Consider the following 20645-nt stretch of genomic DNA (forward strand, 5'->3'; position numbering starts at 1 on the left):
AACGAACCTAAAATCTAGTTTTGACACTACTGCGCTGAGACATAGAGAAGAATAGAGAGTTTTCGCAACCACTATGCAGACGAATTTTGAAACGTAGATAATCTATTGTTAAAAACCCTTCGTGAAAAATCAACCTTTGTCGAATATCGGTGAACCAAAACTGCAGTGTCGTCCGAGACAACGACATTATTTGCAATTGTTCATCAGCTATGGATCTTAGGACGATCAAATTCTGTCTCGGTTTACCAATATTTGACAAAGACCTCTACGCTGTTCATTGTGATTCGTTTGGCATTATCAAGAGATTTGCTACGTTGTAGAATCCTTTCCCGTTGCTTATATCCTATTTGATACATTGTATGTACATCTATAGGCGGTTTCAAACCGCCTCGATCACAAGAATCCCCGTTAAATTACGAGAACATTTTTAGGCTAAAAAATACCCATTAATTATTCCTGCATTCACACCGCCCCGAAACATACCCTTCGGGATAAATTCCTGAAGTTAGGAGCATACGCAGTATGGTCTAATAAGCAGGCAAGGCGCGAGATTCAAAACCACTAGCCCAGCAGCCACCCACGCCCAACGACACGCTTGGCTAAAAGTTCCCGTAAATTGCTTTCACATTGCCAAAATACCTGCGACCTTGGAAAAATCCCCGCGAAAGTTCTCGTAATTTCGCCAAGTTCCTACTATTTAGCGGGTATTTTCTTTCGGGGAAATTACGCGTAGTTTCCTTTCACATTACCAAAATACCTGGTATTTTCTGATCGGGGTAAATTTCCCGATCAGAGAATACCTGGAACTGACGAACTTCGAGGCGGTCTGAAACCACCTTATGTCGTTTTTGTTGTTTATGATGATTATGATGATGATGATGATGATGACGACGATGAAATAATGGTTGATGATGATGATGATGACAAATACGACGATGACTTAATGAAGATGATGTTGAGGATAATGGAGTTATCGCTAGACCTACTACTGATATAGTCAAGATAATCCCATTGATGACGATTACATTGTAACTGCATGATACTACCGTGAATGGAAGAGAATAGTAATTCTATGACCACTGAAACATTTCACCCTTCTTTCCCCTCCCCCACCCCCACTCACCCCCTTTCAGCGGTCCCGGGGTCTCTCATCTTCATGACGATGGTTGTGACGAACCCTTACGCCGGACTCCTTGCCGACAAGTACGGTCATCGTCCAGTCATCTTTGTTGGAGGCGTCATCTCCTCGCTGGCTATCCTAGCAAGTTCCTTCGCCACAGATTTCACCATGCTCACCATCATGTACGGCTTGGTTGGAGGTCAGTATGATTGCGTTTCTTTCCTTTACTTTGTCTTAACAATGTAAAAGAGCCGGTGTTGTTCATTTAACACCAGTCCCGGTGTTTATATAGTCCGCAGGCACATACTCATATTTGACACTTACAAACCAATTACACCATGCATATCTAGAGTGAAGACTAGAAAATTTAAATGCTTTTTATCCGGGGGGGGGGGGCAGTTCCATTGACGAGTGGATACCATGCGTGACCATAGGGTTTCAAAAAGCACCTTAAACAAGTATTTTTCATGTTCTGAAAATGCACCCATTAATAAGTATTGGCGTGTGAAACCCTACCCTTAACAAGTATTGGAAATAAAACGGTACCCTTGAAAAGTATTCCCTGAAGATGACCCCCTAAACAAGTGCAGGGGCCCGTTTCATGAAGAATTGAAGAAGTATCGTAATACATGACTTTTGGCACGACTGGTTACAATTTCGTGTGTTTATGGTATCCCCCAATAGTTTCATGCTTTGCTTTATATAGTCTTTAACTAGGCCATGACTTGTAGACGACCCGCCTTGCCGACATCCCGTATGTCACGGACAAGAAATTCTTCCTCTCCATAAACCTACATCTTTATTCAATTATTGAATGCCTCATAAAATGTGATCGCCTGACAAACCTGCATGTATTCAAAGTTACAGTCTAATAATGACTATTGCTTGCGATATAATGCATTGTGTAAAAGTTTTTGATGACAATATCAATACGATAAGTGGAATCTGAGCCCGATATGCGTCATTATGATAACACGTGGTGTAATGAAAACAACAATGTCCCTTTGACCCTCTACAAATGACATTCATTACCTTGCGTGAAAGAAGTATGCCATCACAGGTAAGCGTGAAATCCATCGATATATTGCTTCCACGCGCTCTTTTGAGACCACCGGAAACAATAAAAGTACTCCAAAGGTCAAGCACGCACAAGTGTGCGTACGTGGAGTACGCTTGATAGATTCTGAGGTCGGGTTTAACTTAGACTACAGTCTAACTCTGCGCTAAAATGGGAGCCAGAAATTCAAAAATTATGTTTATATTGTATATTTCTTATGTTTATTTGTTTTGTTTCCTGTTGCTTTCATAATGAAGAAAAACATACTTCAGTTATCATTCCCAGGCAAATATATGAACAGTTTTTTGAGTGTCGAATGGGTTAAAAAATTGGATGTGTACTGTTAGGGATTTGTGCCGCAATTGGCTCTCCATAGTTAAACCACAACTTTAAACCAGGGTTTAATTTAAGCCTGAGTTCAGAATTGGGGCCATTGATTTTGTCATGGAGTACTTTTCCTCGGCCTCAGAGTTCGTGCGTGCGAGCGTACGTACGTCAAGGAATTGCGTATGTGCGTACAAGCTCCATCCAGCTTATATTCCATTTTCAATTCAATTCAATTTATTTTTCTCAGTATAAAAACAATATAAATAGTACAAACATGAAATAAATCAGACATTGACATAAATAAAGTATTATACTGAAAGGGTAGCAGCCAAAAAGAAGTTAACCTTATGTACGGCCGACCCAAATAAAATAATACATTATTTGAACAATTAAAGTAGAAAGGGGGAAAGAATTACCTAACTAACCCAAACAAACAATCAGAATAATAATTACATAAAAAATGAATAAGTAGTGATGATTTGGTATTTACAATTTCTCCTAAAAACATTAAGAAAGCAACTATCCTTAAGTTCCTTTGATAAAGTATTCCAAATTAATGATCCCCTATAAAAAATTGAGTTTTGAAATAAAAGATATTTATAACACTAATACATAAAAATTGCAGTCTCATAATTGTAAAAGTCATAAAATTTCAAAATCCTCTGAGACTTAAAAATTGGTTATGTATGAGCATAAAAAGACGAATGGTTAACAATTCTTATCGCACGTTTTTGAAGTTTAAAAATTCTATCCAAGTGTGAATAAGAAGCACTGCCCCAGGCAAGAATACCGTAACTTAAAAAAGGTGCAACAAGTGCGTGATGAATATTTCGTAAAACAGTAATTGGAAAATTGCGTAATCTGTACAAAATGCCTATGATTTTGGAAATTCTATTACAAATCAAATCAATATGAGGAACCCATAGCAATTTACTATCAATTATAATACCAAGAAATTTGACTTGCGATGCCTTTGCTACATTAAAATTTGCTAATTGCACCTGCAGATTGTCAATGCATATTTTTTTATTTGTAAAAACCATATACTGTGTTTTCGAAATATTTATAGATAAGTTATTAATGGTCAACCAAGAAGTCACCTTTTTTAATTCATTATTAAATTGCACTTGCAGAATATCAATATTATCATGTGACATAAAAATATTTGTATCGTCGGCAAATAAAATATATTTCAATTTCGAAGATACACTGCACGAATCATTTATATACAAAGTAAATAAAAGGGGCCCAAGGATAGAACATTGGGGTACTCCACACCTTAAGTCCTTATAATTAGATTGTTGACAATTTAAAGTTACGAATTGTTGTCTATGACTTAAATAATTGTTTAAAAGATCCCAAATTTTTCCCCTTATTCCATATTTGAATAATTTTTTCATGAGTATTCTATGATCAAGTGTGTCAAACGCTTTCTGTAAATCCAAAAATAAGCCAATTGATACACCTTTCATTTCAATAACGCTAGTAATACTTTGAATAAAATCAAGTAATGCTGATGATGTGGAATACCCCAACCGAAATCCATGTTGGTTCGGACTAATAATATTGCACTCATTGATAAAATTCAGTAATCTAACATATATACATTTCTCAAAAATCTTTGAAAAAACAGGTAAAATGGAAATTGGGCGATTGCGTAAGAATTTCAGGACAACCACCTTTACAAATTGGAATAACCCGACCAATTTTCATTTGTGTCGGAAAAATCCCTGACTCAAGGCAAGCATTTAAATATTTCACATAAGGGTTGACACAAAAAATAAATACTTTTTTTTATCATTCTCATATCAATACCATCATGGCCCACATTTGACTTGTTTTTAATTTTTTTTACAATTTCAATAATTTCGCCTATGGTTATTGGATTACAATACATTGACTTGTCATTACCCTTAATATGAGTGGTGACATCTTGAATATGTGAGCTTGTAAAACTACTATTTAACTTGAATCCAAACAAGTTTGAATCTGTAACTTCATCTCCGTCAACAATAACTTTGCGTATATAAACGCCTTTACGTTCTTTACCCATAGCTGTATTGATCACATTCCATGTTTTCTTTATATTGCCTTTGGCACAGTCAAACTGATCTTTGTAATATTCAATTTTATGAGATTTAATTTTATTGGTTAGAAGATTCCGCATTTTTTTTTATACCTTTATCCGATAATTTGAAGGATTTTTAAAATAAAGTTTATATAAACGAGATTTTTTCTTAATCAGATTACGAATTTCTTGCGTAATCCATGGTTTATCTTTTCTTTTTGTTTTAAACTTTATTTTCTTGATTGGAAATTCCTTTTCATACAATATAAAAAAATTATTTACAAAATCATTATAGCAAATGTTTGGATCATTTAAAGATAAGGACCCATTGAATGTACTTATGCGTTCAATGAATTTATTGATATTTACATCAGATATATCTCGTGTTTGAAAGCATCCATTTTCTTTTTGAGAACATTTAAGGTCACAAATACAATAAATAGTAAAATGGTCACTAATGTCATTTACAAGAATACCTGATGATATATGGCAAGTAGCATTTGTGAAAATATTGTCAATCAAAGAAATAGAAGTACTTGTAACACGAGTTGGATAAGATATTAAAGGTGACATGGAAAATGACAACAGCAAATCCAAATACATATTAATGTAATGCACAGTACCAACTTTAAGCAAGTCCAAATTAAAATCACCAAATAGATAAAACACTTTATGTTCAGAATTTACAATATATAAAGTATTTTCTAAATATGTAAAAAAATCTAGAATGGACTGGCCTGGTGGTCTATAAATTACACCTAATACAATTGATTTATTACAATTGATTTATTACACATAGATAATTCTATATAAGTGCTTTCAACAAATAAATCATTAACCTCTAGATCTTGGCGTTGTCTATACTGCAAATTGTTTTTTACATATATATATAGATGAATATCGATGGTGAAAACAAATTTCCTGTAAGGGGAAGTTCACCCTGGCAATAAGGTGAATTTAATAAAAGCAGAATATTCAAGAAAAATATTGGAATATTGGAGACGGTCTGATAAAAATCCATCAAAGAATAAGAGAGTTATGAATTGTTATTTTTTATATATTTGTGACGACGCGTCCTAAGCGACCAGCTTTCCCATATTTCATGTAATATTAATGCCATAAATTTCATTTGTTTATTCGATGAACAAAAATAGTTTTCTTATTTAATATAGAAGGGGGTATGAAATGAAGTGATTGATGATATATACCCAATGTTAAAATGAAATCACTTTAAACATTTTGAGAAAAAAATAATCAAAATATATATATATCACACGACACATTGAGGAGGTGCTCGTCTGTGACGTAAAAAAATTAAAACATTAAAATTTATAATTCCCCATAACTCCGATATATTATTTGACGGATTTTTATCAAACCTTCCCCAGTATTTTTTTCTTCAATTTTATGTTTTTATTCAACCAACTTATTTTCAGGGTCAAATTCCACTTTAAGTACGACAGGTAAGAACGAAAGACAACAGTTATTCCGGATGTCACCTATTTCTTTTAGGGTGGTGAACCTATTCTAATCACGTGATCGCTGAAAAGGGATTTCACCTTGCCCTTGTAGGCCTACACGCGGATGTGTCGTGGTCGAGTGGTAGGTCCTCATGTGCGCAAAAATGCAATCTTATCATCCGCGGTTCGAATCTCACCGATATTTGACGGTTAATACAAACACAAATAGTCCGCGACAGCATCTGATCAATTCTTTATTATGAATTAATTCGAAATATCATTGATTTCTTCTAACTCACTTCTATCACTAGAAAAGTTGTCTAAGTTATTTCAAAATTCGTTCCTTCTTACTTCTATTTCACTGCAAAAACTCCGGTGTTGATTTAACACCAGCCCGGAATCTGTATATGTCCACACCAGATAAGCGTTAAATAACACCAGTTTTGTTTTGGTCTAACACCAGAAAGGTGTTTATACAACACCAATTAGTATTCAAACAGCATCGGTTTGATTTCAAACTGGTGTTGTTTAAATACTTCTCTGGTGTGGACATATATAGATTCCGGGCTGGTGTTAAATCAGCACCGGAGTTTTTGCAGTGTATACGGAGGGGGATCTTTCTTTGTATATAAAAATAATCGAATCCGCTTTTATCAGCAAGCTCGTTTATTTTTATTTTGATATACTCTCTTTACCGTGTACAGTACGCTGTCATGAACAACATTAATTAGGCGTCGGCTTTAGAAACTTTACAAACATTATGCACTGAATTACCCACAAAAGGGCTGTAATTAAATAGCTCGGCCAGATAAACGATATATTTTGATTGATTGATTGATTGATCAATGAATTTCTTGACAGGTCCTTCGTCCCTGCAGGTAAGTATAGGCCTTCGATTGCACCACTGAGTGTGATGATCCGTCCCTTGGATGTGACATTTGATAGAATGTCCCGCGGTGGCTGTATGATTATGCTCTAGAAGCGGTTGCCTTGGCGACGTTTGGCTCGTCAGATCACATCACATGCTTCATACTTAGTTCACACTGCCACGATCTAGGCCACAAACCAAACGGCGTACTTCATCATGAAGCAATCGTAGTGATCTTGTCAGATCGTATCAGATCATATCAGATCAGTCGTGGCAATCGTATTGATCGCAGAAAATCTTTGAATGGTTCAAAACTTTTCGCGATCAGTTACAAAAGGCCAATCGTGGCTTTTGTAAAGGGACTTTCACAATTGCTCGTGCGACCGTTTGCGATCACTTGGTCACAATATATGTTGCACACAATCGCAACGGTTGTAAGCAGTCGCACCACCAATTGTGAAAGGGGCTTAAAGGATCGCAGGAGAGTGGAAACGAGGTATTACCATGTTAACAAACTTCCAATGTTTGATGATATTGAAAAGTCTTAGTTCTGGTTGGTGGCATCCCATATGGTCTGACCCCATTCCGTCTACAACCTAGTCTAGATTCTAGACGTCGGTGTACTTGTTATTTCTCTCCCCTTTATTCTCCCATGCGCGCCATCTCCAGTGATCGCGCTATCCCCTCTTTCACGCCCCTCACCAATGTGATGAGGGTAGGAAATCGTGTGGCTGTTTTCATTTCGGGCGTAGAGGTCGAGGATTGTGTTATTGATCAACTGAAAAGTAGAACAGTCCTGGCAAAGGACTATCTACAACCCAGATGCCTGGTTATAATTTTTTTTTACAATTTACATGTGTCTTGAAACAAGTAGTTTGATTTAATTCGATCTTAGCTACGGATGATTTTAACGCCTCATCCCCTTAGGTGTGTAGGAAATGTTATTCTGTTCTCTGTTATGAGATAAGCATTATTAGAGCTCCATGGAAAGCCTGAAATTAACCATCAAACTTTGAATTTAGCCTTTTTATTGCTATGAACACAGTTCTCAGGCTCGAATAGTTGCAAATGAGCAAGAAATAGGCAAGTTACCCTGGTATGGATTTGACCTACAGCTCGCTTATATGCTTTGGGCGCCACTACAAGCAGCTGTACGAACAGGCTAAACAGTCGTTATACTACGTATGAAATTAACCTTGACCGGTAAAATCAAGTATCTAATAATATGCCCCTAGCAAGCATAGCAGCACGTTTGCAATTTTACGATATTACTTGTTTAGATTTTGTTTCATTGTGTTTCAACACAATTAAGCTAAGGCATTCAGCATTGCGCTTTCATTTCTGTAGATCTTTGCACTTTCATTTCTGTAGATCTTTGCAAACGATATCATGAGTTACGTTACAACATATATTGAAGTAACAATTTATATTTCGTATGATGAGCAAAGAATTTAGGCTGCGAGATTCTGAATGATTTTAAAGATGTGACCTGACAAGTATAACCTTGGGTGGGGTGGGAGCTACCGTCATGTCACACCAACGTTTTCCTTATTACTACTCCTTAACTGCAGAGGAGCTAATCTGCTCCCTCATCAAACTCCTCTCAGCAGTCATGCTGCTCAGAGTGCGATGAGGGACCAGTCCTAATGGAGTGAGATTTTGTTTTTTCAAGAGTGGGTTTTCACCTTTATTTGGAGTGATGTGTGCGTCTTTTTTATACACTTTTCACTCCAAAAGAGGTGAAAATTCATTCTTGAAAGACTGAAATCTCACTCCATCAAAACTGGTCCTTCATCTCACTATGAGAGGACTGTGATAAGGGACCAAATTAGCTCCTCTGCATTTAGAGAGTATCATAAACTACAATATTTGGGGTAGTTCTTACGCATTTCACTACGACATCTTCCGCTTTGGATGAATTTGTTGCTAAGTAAATGAAAACAATGTGATTTATTTTTGTATTGATTTTTACGATTAAATTACCTTATCATACCTTATCAGATTGGCACGTCTTTATCAATGTTGTTCCATGTATTTCATCTGCAGTGTCCATCACTCACTATTTCTTTTGTTTTTTATTGTTTGAATAATACAATATTTCAATTTTTACAAATTTGACGAAAAGAACCAACTTAACTTAACCATAAACTGTAAAAATAATGGTAATTCCACATGTTCAGGGAGAAATAAAACTATGTTTCACTTGACAATGAGGAGAAAATTAGAATATTTCATATTTCATATAATCAGATACAAAAGAAATAGTGAGTGGGTGACGTCATCAGTCTGCCAATTTGCATACCGACCAGGATGTGCATATAACTGTTTTGTGAAATTAAGCAAAACTTTGAAATGTCATTACTTTCTTATTTTACATCCGATTTTGATGAAATTTTCAGTGTTTTGCTTGTTGGATTTTTATCCTTTTTTTCAAATCAACTTTTTGTTGGGATGTACTTGTCCTTTAAGTAATACTATTTCAGTAAAACAATGCAGAAAATTTTCTCTCAACAATCTTTAATAATGTTTCTTACCGGGTGTACCTTTTGTTGCAGGTATTGGGTTTGGACTGAGCCACATGCCTGCAGTTGTGATGCTGAGTCACTACTTCGATACGAAGATCGGTACAGCTACAGGCCTGGCGATGTCAGGAACAGGACTGGGCACCATCTTCATGTCCGTCGCCACACAGTACCTCGTCGACGAGTTTGGTTGGCGAGGGACCATGATGATCCTCAGTGCCATCAACGCCAACTTGTGTGTAGCCGCAGTTGTGATGAGACCAGTCAAGCTAGGTCTGCGTCGCATGACCCCCGCCGAAGAGGCTAAACTAAGTTCAAAGACCAAAGCAAGGCATCAAGGCATCACCTACAAAGAACTGCCTCGGGATGATCACCAAGAAGATAGTCCTTGCATCACATCAAATCCTATGCATGAACCTAAAGCTTTAAATGGTGATGTTCTTCAGACAAACCAAGAGATTAATGGAAACATCGAATCCAATTCACAAACTGAGAAGTCCAACAAGAAGGATGTTGTTCTTAAATTCAAGGGTTCCACACCAAACGGAACTGTCGGAACCGTTGAGATTGTAAGCAAGAGCGTCAAGGGAGCAGAGGTCAACGGAGAAAAGGCTTGTTTCGCTTGCTGCAAAGTTTGGTCCTGCTGTGTGGCATTCCTTGATTCCGTGTACAGCTTTGCACTTTGGAAGAACGCTATGTACCTCTCATTCCTGATGGGGATCAACCTCACATTCTTCGGAATGACCATCATCTCTGCACATGTGGTAAGATGTAGTCCCTACAATAGTATTGGAAAAAAAAAAACATTGCTGGTAGTTTATTAGCGCAGTATCTGTTGCTCACTTCGGATTCAATAAATTTCGTTGAGACTTCCGAAGATTGTACAAAGAACCTTAAACCTTGAAGAAGCTTCAAAGCTATCCCGGGATGAAAACATTGTGTGTATCAGTGCGAGGTGCCGTGATGAAGTAATTGAAATTTCACACAGAGAGCAAAGAGTTTCTAAGGCCGTCATCTATAGTAGCTTAACTGAGAAGGCTTTGTGTTAGTCAGCCTCAATTCCTTCTTTTGGATATTACAAATCAATTAATTCTGCTAGTTTTATTCAATTTGATTATGTGATTTTCTCCTTCTTTTATTTTTTATTGATTTTTTTAGTAGTCACTCATTTCTAATTTTAACTCATTATGTTTTTGTGATGAACAGGCAAAGCGGGCTCTGGAGTATGGTATCCATGACGTTCACAGTTCCTTGCTGGTAGCAGTGTTAGGTTTGAGTCAAGCAGCCGGACGAGTCCTGTCAGGTCCCCTGGTTGACCGGTGTAGGCTTAACCCTCTCCTTCTCTACCAATCCATGGCTGCATTATGCGGGGTATCAATCATCGTTAGTATCTACCTCAAGTCATTCTCAGGTTAGTGCATTAAAGTGGAGTTAACAATTCTGTATGGGAACTGTACCAACCAAGGGTCTGAGAGTAATGAGAACAAAGATGTGCACGTCGTTACACACTCGATATATAACATGCACACTCCATGGAAATATCGCTTTTTACATCGCGACACTCATCTGGATAATGTCATGAAAACCAAGAAAACGGAGTGTGAGAGTGTTCCCGCCTGTAAAGAATGATTGCTTGGTTATATTTCCTTATTCTCAGAGTCCGACCTACCTGTCTTGAACAAGTCTTTAACCCTCAAAGGTATTACCAAATTATCGGTAAAATAAAGATTTTCTTTAAATTAAAAATCAAACTGGGGCAATATCTACCCCCCCCCCCTCCCACCAACACAAAAGATAACTTTGAATGTAATCTGTTTATGCATTTTTTTAACTCGATAAATAATTATGTAGTGTACATGCATTTATCTAGATTTTTTCAAGCCTCTGTCACCAACTCTCACTTCCTCCCTATGTCTCTCACGCGTACAAGAACACACCCTCACCCACATAATTCATACACGCATACCCACCCCACACACATGTCAACTTATTTCCTGACTGTTTCCTAACATGCCTCTCTCACCCTGTCCCTCTGCATACATACTAGTACCCTACACTCACGCACCCTCACCCACGCTGACATACCTTCTGCAAGCACACACCCAATCCCACACACACACCCGTCAGTTTATTTTGTCTGCCGCCACCCCTCTCTCACTGTCTCTGTCTGTCTCTCTCTTCCACCTGTATTCGGACAAAGTGTGACCACAACATTGCACTTTTACTTGTTTTGTTGGGATTCTTTTTATATATTTTTGTCACAGCTGATAAATACTGATATTGAACTTTATCTCTAGCCCTGATGCCCGCCAAGCACATCACCTTGCTCATGTAAAACAATCTTACATCATTACTGTTACACTTGTACTCTCACACAAACACTACGGTGTCTGTTGATTGGGCAACACACAAAGTAGTCATATAAAGTCGGCCATGCTTCAAACCCCTAAACATTATATGCCCGTATTCTGAAGTCTGGTTTAATTTAAACTCTGGTTAAAAATTTTGGTTTAGGTATGGATAGCCAATGGTGACATAAATCTCTAACAGTATAATTTCAATGTAGCAGCTCATTTTTCTCTCAAATCATTTTAACTGCTTCGGAAGGATAAATAAGATAGCTTTCTCCACCACTCACGAGTTAGAAAAGAGCACAGTAAACATAAAAACATACAATGTGAGGAAAATCTAGACCTTTTTGGCTTTCCATAATTTTATCACAGAGTTCGACCATGGTCTAAGTTCTACCTGACTTCAGAATACGTGCCATAGGCTCTTTGTCTCAAAAGGAACGTGAATATGGCCGATTTCCACGATTGATTGCGTTGATAGTTATGTACAATTAATCGTTATCACTAATCTACAATCGATCGCTATTCAGACTTCTGTTGTGGGGCTCATTTCCGATACAAGACGCGTCATCAATGTTTTAAACTTATTTTTGTTAATCCCAGACTATGAAATGTAGTTTGACGTCAAATGGTAGTCATGGCAAATTTTCAAGGTACTATGGTACTTAATTCTAATTGACAAATAAAGAGAAAAATGAAAATAAAAAGAAAGAAAGTATGAAGGAAATAAGTCCATACGTTTTTATTCTCAATGAAAGGCTTTTATTAAAAACGACGGGTGTTTTTAAGTTAAATTTGTAGGAAAATATTAAATTTGTAGGAAAATACATAAATGTATTCTAGAGTAAACGTCAATCTATGGCTAATTTGGCTATAAAGCCAAATAACTTACATACTAAATCCCAACAATTTATTTTATGGATCAGACTTTAGACAATGCAGGTATTTGACAGATAACGAATAGACAGTATTGTACCAATGCACTAGGTGCACCATAAACTTTTGATCTGTTAAATGTACTGTGTAGTGAAAGGTTTATTGTGTAAATAGAATTTGTTTTATTACTATTGTGTTATCTTTTTCCTGTGTCTGTTTGTTTATGAAGATCTAGAACACATGACAGTATCCTTGGTTTCATGGTTCATGGGTGGAGAACTTTTGTTTTCTATCAGAGATAGAGGATGATTTTTTTTATCTTTAAAATTGCCCATTCCTGATTTAAGGCCTTGTAGCGATATACCTTATTCGGATATCAAACTAGAAATGTTTGTGTGATACAGTTTTGATACTGTAAGGTTGGATGACTTTGAATCTATTTGACCGTTTCGTAATATGAATGATGGTGATGATAATGGTGATGATGATGATGAGGATGATGATGATGATGATGATGATTAAGATTGAGATGACGAGAATAGGTAGATTAATGATGATAATGCTATTGGTACTCATAATGATGATAATGCTGGTTTTAATGGTGGTGGTTAAGAGTATGAAGATACTGATAACGATTGTGGTGGTGGTGATGATGATGATGTTGTTGACGAATTAGACGATGATGATGAAGATTATGATGTTGGCAGTGATGATGATGATGGTTCTGATGATAATGATGATGCTGGTGGTGATGATGATGGTAATGATGAGGGCGGTGATAATGAAGATGACCGTGGCGATGATTTCAAATATAGTTTTACACTCCACTCATAAACTGTATTTGGGTATTCGGGTTGAGCAGGACTGATTGTTCACGTATCGGAATACCAATTATATTTCATAACTTTCCCCCATCTCAACATACCAATCTACAGTTTTCGATAGTGGGCTGCGTATGATAGTGTAAAACGTGAAAAACGAACACCAAATGGGGGTCGGGAAACTAATGTAAATCGTTCGAGAGGAAAACGGAAGAACATCGCCCTCTTTACATCTTCCTCCCATCTCATTGAAAATACATTAATGCCAAGGTCAAGTATATAGGCTTGATAACAATCGCGATCAATAGCAAAGGTGAATATGCACCGTGCCTCCTACTCGTAACTCTATTAAATATGCATGTTGTAATGCATACCCAATTTGTTCATTAAATGAATGTTGAAAATGACTCTTGCATTGATTAGATTTTTATAAAATCGAACAAAACAGATCAAAAGAAGTGTGATAATTATATAATTTTCAGTTACAACAATTGCATACTTAATGGTAAATCAGATCAGCGGGGGATACAGTTCGGCTGGAGTGCGGTGACCCCGCACGCTTTTTAATGCGGCTCTTGTCTCAATTGCTCTTGTTTAAACTTTCATTGAGATGCATTTCAATGCTAGAAAATCAGGAAAAATCTACAAGATAGTGTTTCTTTCATTGATATTATCAGCTTCCTGCCATTCTTACGGTAAATGCGGTCGGTTTAATCTTATTTCTCCGATCCTACTTGAATTCAACCTCCCGGTTCAACCTTGTACTTTTTTTATAGAGTCACTTTCAACATGGTATTATTTAGGCAATTGAATATCAGCAGTGATGAGCAATAGGGAAATCCTGTATTACAAGTACCGGACGTTTAACTGCTGCAATATTGAGTCTTACGAAGCAATAAAAACAATCCAAGACGAACTTTATGGCAAGTAGGCCTACATATAATATCACCAAAATCAATCAATTTAGTAGCGATTAAATTGGGATTGAATTTGGGCGATTTTTTTTTGTCTCAAAGAGTATTTCATTTCTTATTCATGGAATTCAGAAGATAGAAAATAAAACATAAACAACGTCATAGCTCCACTCTATAATTTGCTTAGTTTTATTCCATACTTGTAAAGAAGTTCGTAAAAACATAACAAACAAAACTGACTGCACATCTAGCTGAAATTGTTCCAAAGTTCCCGGAATTTCGTGCAACAATAATCCTTTTTTTTACATTACAGCACGAAAGTGTTACTCATACGTAACTGGTTTGAACTGGTAAAATCTACTTTGAGTTGAAATTTGGACTGGTGATTGCATGTTATCTTTCTCATTATGTAATACGACCCTGTCAGAAAATAGCTTTTTTGATAAATCGATTAAACAAAATGTTAGACTTTGCTTCGAATGTTATTGTAAATCCCTTGCGCTTTGACCAATATTTTATTTCAGTCCAAGCTAGGCCCAATAGAAAATGCACCAAACCTTGTTTTCCGATATATACAATGTTTTTAATGGGGTTTTTTGTTCTTGTCAATTTGAGGTGCTGATTCCAAATCTAACGAATGTCACTCGCTTAACTTTGAGCATTTTCTGCAAATTGGCAATATCCAAAATGGCCACCAAATTAAGCAAATTATTTGTAGAAATCACAAAATTGCAAACTCTTTGCCTGTAAAACGTCTGAAATTATGAAGCAGGAGTGAAATAATGTCTTTAACATGATTCTTGACAGAATACTTATCTTCTTGATATGCAAAATGGCCGCCATAGAATGTACAATATGAATGGGGAAAATGATTTTCACAAGAGTAAGCACTACAATGCACGTAATTGTAATTTATTAGTCAAACATGGTCTGAAATCATGATTGCTAACGAAATATCTAATTTCTTGTGTCTTGTCGGTGACAAATGCTGATTTTTTTATATTCAAAATGACGGCCATAGGCCCTAACGGTATTATGTACAATGTGAACGGGGACATGTGGTTTTGACAGAATCTAGACTATAAAATGAGTGTACCTGTGTTGTATTAGTGAAATATTGTTTGAAAACACGAGCTTCAATGAAATATATAACATTTCGTGCATGTCATTTTGGTGATAAATGCTGCATTTCGAAATTCAAAATGGCCGCAATGTGCTCTTATGTGACAGTCTTGCGCTTGGCATGCTCACTTTAGGTGACGGCATCAAGGGTGTTATTCTCCAAGAAGACTTTCAGTATTTTCAGACCTATGGCATTATCTACAATTTGATTGGGGACAAATGATCTTTCCCAAATTTGCTTTGCTTTACCATTAAATGCTATTTTGCAACACAATCTGTAATTCGTATGGTATACTAGTAATGCTATTAGTGTGAGATTTAAAAAAAATGGCTGCAATGAGCCCTATTCTGTATTAGCAAAATTTGATATGGTATAAAAGCTGTGGCTTTGTTACATTCAGTAAATTATACAGGTAGGGGGCAAAGGCAGCCATTATCACTTCGGAAATATAGCATTTAAATTAAATTATAATATTCATGAATACCCTACTAGAAATGCTGCAAACTTTCACTTTCTTAAAATAAGAACTTGCCTTTCTCATAAATCTATTTTCTTTTGTGGCCCACTACTTTGAAATTCTTTGCCGGTTAATTTGAAAACATCTTGTTCATTTAATATTTTCAAACGTAACTTCAGAAACTTTATATTTGATAATTAAACCTGTTTGTAAATATTTTTTATACATAATCTAAATCTTACCATTTTGTGTATCTATGCCTTTGTATTGTCTTCTAATTGTTTTTTTTTTTTTTCGTTTTATTACTTTTGATATTGTCAATAATTGTTATTCTTTTTAAAGTAAGTTGGGTCGGCCGTTTTATAAGGATATTCTTTTCCTTTTTGGCTGCTTCCCTCCCAATGCTTTTTTGTATTACTTTTATGTCTTTGATGTTATGTAAACTTTGTTCCCATGTATTTTACCACAATTATGTTCATTTTTATGCAGAGAGCAAAATAAACTTGAATTGAATTGAATTAATACAGACTAGTTAAAGCTTTATTAAAATTCCTGTTTTCAGACACCATTTCACTAATATTTCAGTTAAAAGCATTTCATGGTAAAGAAATGCTTACATATTGTGAAAATTATTTGTCCCAATTCACATTTTACATAATACTGTTAGGGTCTATAGCAGCTATTTTGAATTTTAAAATACATTTATCGCTTACATGACACATTGAGAATCGTATTTTCAAACAGTATTCAACTCTCACATATAAATTACTCTGACATCACAATTACAAGCTTTTTGTAAATAAGCAAAGCCAAATTAGTCAAAATTATTCGTCCTCAATATAATGGGTTTCATAATATAGCAGCATTTTTAAATATGAAAATACAACATTTATCACATACATGACATCAGTAATGGTGTATTTCGTTAGCAATCATGTTTTCCGATAGTGCGTCACTCATAGATCACAATTCACTCTTGTGAAAATTACTTTTTGTACCAAGGCAGCCATTCTGAATATCAAGGATGTGATTATTTTGCCAACAATATTGTTTTCAGACATGATTTCACTCCTGGGCCACAATTACAAGCATTTTATCATCAATGTGTGTGCAGTTTTGTGATTGCAATTGGTAATTTGCATATTTTGGCGGCCATATTGGAGTTTGCCAATTTTCGGAGTATACCCAAGGTTACGCGAGTGGCATCTGCCCCTATGACACTTCAAGAAGTGAAAGAAAAATAAGGGGGGAGGAGAAGAGAGAAGAAAGAAAAGTTCTTTAAGAAAAAAGAAGAAGAAGAAATTTATGTGTAGCATAACTCGTTACTACGCCTATTGTTCAAGCAAGAAAAGAAAATCACTCGTCTGGTCGTCATGCCTCCTTTCCAGTAAAAATATAACTTTGTGTTTTGCTTCCTTTTGGGCCATTCATCTCATGTCTCACCTTTTACCTTACACATTATCTTACACTTTTTGTTCCATTTCACATCTAATGAAATTTTCAGTTGTATACATTTTGTTTATGTCCCAATTCATTCAAGTGACATTACTTTTAGGTACACTTGGTTTTTAATCGGTTATCACCTCGTTTTCTGACACGCGGTTGCTGGAACAAAACACAAAAATGCATGGCTTTACACGCCGGTTCATCATATCTCGGGTGCGTGCATCACGGTGTGTACTAAGCTGTACTTTTCTTTCAAATTCATCATCTACTATTGACCTTTGATTTTCCTACTATAAATGGAGTATTTATTTGTGTTAATGGAGAACGAATTGGGCTTTTATCACAACAGCATAGAACAATGAAAAATTAAATTTCTAAGCAAGACACCAAAAATAGTCATTGCTTTGACAAGTGTCAACAAGAGCCGTGGAAGTGAGAGGAATATAATCCTCAGATTCGGGTAGAAATTGCAGTTGATAACGAGGTGGGTTTGTTTTTTAAGTCGAGAAGCTAAGAATATTAGATAGATAGATAGATAGATAGATAGATACATTTTATTTTCACACGGTAAAAAACCCAAAAAGCCATGAATAAAATGTACAAAGTAAAAGGCACCCAATCTTAGTATACATGAATAATACATAAAACATAATAATCGTAATTATTACCAGGTGATAATACAAAGACGGTAAGTTTATACAAATAATCACGAATTGTAATCAAATGACAAATTGGTAATATACAGAATACCTTCAATATGAATGCATAATACAGAAAATATAACATTATCATAGGGTGAAATATTACTCAGATACATAATTATAAATGGATTAATTTGAATTATTGAAAAAAAAAACTATGTCTAACAACACTGCACACTCACCCTTACACACAAACAGATACACACCCTTTCATACACCCTTCATCATTAGGTCTCATCCCTTTGATTTAACGCATACAGGTATAACGGGAAAAAAAAGACATACCCTCCCCCACCAACCTATCCCTTTGTGATTCATTTCCTTGAATTAGCTAATGCCCTTTTGAAACTGGTAGTGGTATTAGATTGTTGCATTTGGATTGGTAGTGAGTTCCAGCATTGAGCCCCCCTGAACGTAAAAGTTTTCTTACCAGATTCGGTTTTTGCTTCGGGGATATTTAAAGTTAGTGGACCTGACCGTGTATTATATGCCTATAAAATAAAAATCTTTAAATTAAATATGTCGGTGCCTGTCCTGTCATTATTTTAAACATAATTATAGCAATGTTGTCTTTTCTGTTTTCTTGTAGCGTTACCCATTTTAATTTATTTAAATTTTCTTTGGAAGATGAATACCATGGAGATCGATTTATTATTCGGGCAGCCCTATTTTGTAGCTTTTGAAGAATTTTCTTATTAATCAACCCGCAGGTACCCCATACAGCATCGCAATAGTTAAAATGTGACATTATCAGGGAATTATAAACAATGATCAGATCCTTTTCGTCGACGAAGTTCTTTATAGACTTTAACATGAATAAACCACCATTTACTTTCTTCTGAACATAATCAATATGGTTTTGCCATGTTAAATTAGAATCAAGGATATCACCTAAATATTTGCATTCATCTACCTTACGCAATGGAGTATTATCAATATGTATCTGAAACATGGCATTTTTAATTTTACAGAGCCTTTGTTTGGTACCTAGTACAATGTACTCGGTTTTATCGATGTTTAAATGTAGTTTATTTTTAATCAGCCATTTTCTTATGTTTTCTAGATCTTCATTAATCTTAAAACATATTTCAGTGGGGCTTTTGCCTGAGCAATAAATCATCGTATCATCTGCATACAAGCTAACTTTACAATGTTTCAAAATGGACGCTAGATCATTAACAAATATGATAAAAAGTAGGGGTCCCAATATTGACTCCTGGGGAATACCACCCAGGATAAGGCGAGTTTGAGATATATGGCCACTGACTCTTGTAACCTGCCCTCTTCCTTTTAAATAATTCGTGAACCATTTTATTGACACTCCATCCAGACCATACTGACATAGTTTATCGATTAACAATTCGTGACTTACAGTATCAAACGCTTTGCGCAGATCAAGCATTACAGCACATAGAACATTCCCGTTATCAAATTCATTAAACCAATCATCGGTGATTGAAAGCAGTGTTGTCATGGTTGAATGAAGGGGCCTAAAGCCTGATTGGGAAGCATTCAAGAGATGATGAGAATTAAAGTAATTGTACAATTGGTTAAAAACTATTCTTTCTAAGATTTCTGATAAGATCGGTAAAATAGAAATCGGTCTAAAATTATAAAGTTAATTAGAGCCTCCTTTGTGTAATGCAGTCACGATGGCATTTTTCCATATTTCAGGAACTTCACCGAATATAAAAGACAAGTTTATTATATGTGTTAAGGGCCGAGTGATTATATATTAATATAGCTCAGTCGCCATTCACCTTTCTTCCTCTGCCTTTTATTTTATTATAATTCTGTCCCTCCTTCCTCTTTTTCCTTCTTTTTCGTCTTTTTCTTCAAAAGTTCCATACCTGCTCCCTAATTTGAATACCTCTATCAGAGAAACTAACACACACAAAAAAAATAATATAAAAGTTATGTTTCATCAAAGTAAATTATTATATTATTTTCGCTTGCTACTTGTGGTAATGCTACTTCTACGGCAAGCAACCAGTGAAACGAATTCGACAAAACTTGACCGTGACACTAAAATCGATTATTATTTCAAAGAATTATATATTTGTTTTCATTCCTGTGTCATATTTTCTTGATTTAAATTTAGAAAAGCAGATTTATAACTTTGTCTTTATGCGATTTTTTTTTTGAAATTCAGATAACTAGCTTCACGATTCAGTTATATAAACTAAATGTAAACGTTAAATCAAAACTAAAAGTTGACGAACGATGACACTGAAAATCACTAACACGTATATTTAGATGTGGGACAGTGTATTATTATTGCTTGGAAAAAAGACCCAATATCTCGCTGGAATTTTAAGCTTGTTTTGCTAATTTCTCAGCAATTACACAATTCATTCCAAAATCTTTTTGTTCATATTTTGTTTTTCATTTTATGCATACACAGACTTTGGAAGCCATTTGATAGGATATTCTGTGAGAACTCTGTGAGGCCGCCATAAATAACAAGCTTAACCGCTAACGATGGCGGTCTCCTGCGTTCATTTGTTAATGTTCCTTTTTATTATTATTAAAAT

The 20645-nt window shown here is 35.6% G+C and overlaps 1 protein-coding gene across 1 annotated transcript; it reads left to right on the top strand.

Moving 5' to 3' along the window:
* Positions 1-1132: 1132 nt before the first annotated feature.
* LOC129270995 (monocarboxylate transporter 9-like) lies at positions 1133-12453 on the top strand. Its single transcript, XM_054908340.2, has 3 exons — positions 1133-1319; positions 9456-10186; positions 10629-12453. The coding sequence occupies exons 1-3, from the start codon at positions 1157-1159 to the stop codon at positions 10836-10838; spliced, it is 1104 nt and encodes a 367-aa protein (XP_054764315.2). The 5' UTR covers positions 1133-1156; the 3' UTR covers positions 10839-12453.
* Positions 12454-20645: the final 8192 nt, after the last annotated feature.

This window comes from Lytechinus pictus, chromosome 11 (genome assembly GCF_037042905.1).
Source record: "Lytechinus pictus isolate F3 Inbred chromosome 11, Lp3.0, whole genome shotgun sequence".
NCBI lineage: Eukaryota > Metazoa > Echinodermata > Echinoidea > Temnopleuroida > Toxopneustidae > Lytechinus > Lytechinus pictus.

Excerpts from the sequence above, each read along its gene's own strand:
- LOC129270995 (XM_054908340.2), top strand. The coding sequence starts at position 1,157 with ATGACGATGGTTGTGACGAACCCTTACGCCGGACTCCTTGCCGACAAG. Across the intron at positions 1,320-9,455 it reads CATGTACGGCTTGGTTGGAG|GTATTGGGTTTGGACTGAGC; the intron begins GTCAGTATGATT and ends CTTTTGTTGCAG. Across the intron at positions 10,187-10,628 it reads CCATCATCTCTGCACATGTG|GCAAAGCGGGCTCTGGAGTA; the intron begins GTAAGATGTAGT and ends TGTGATGAACAG.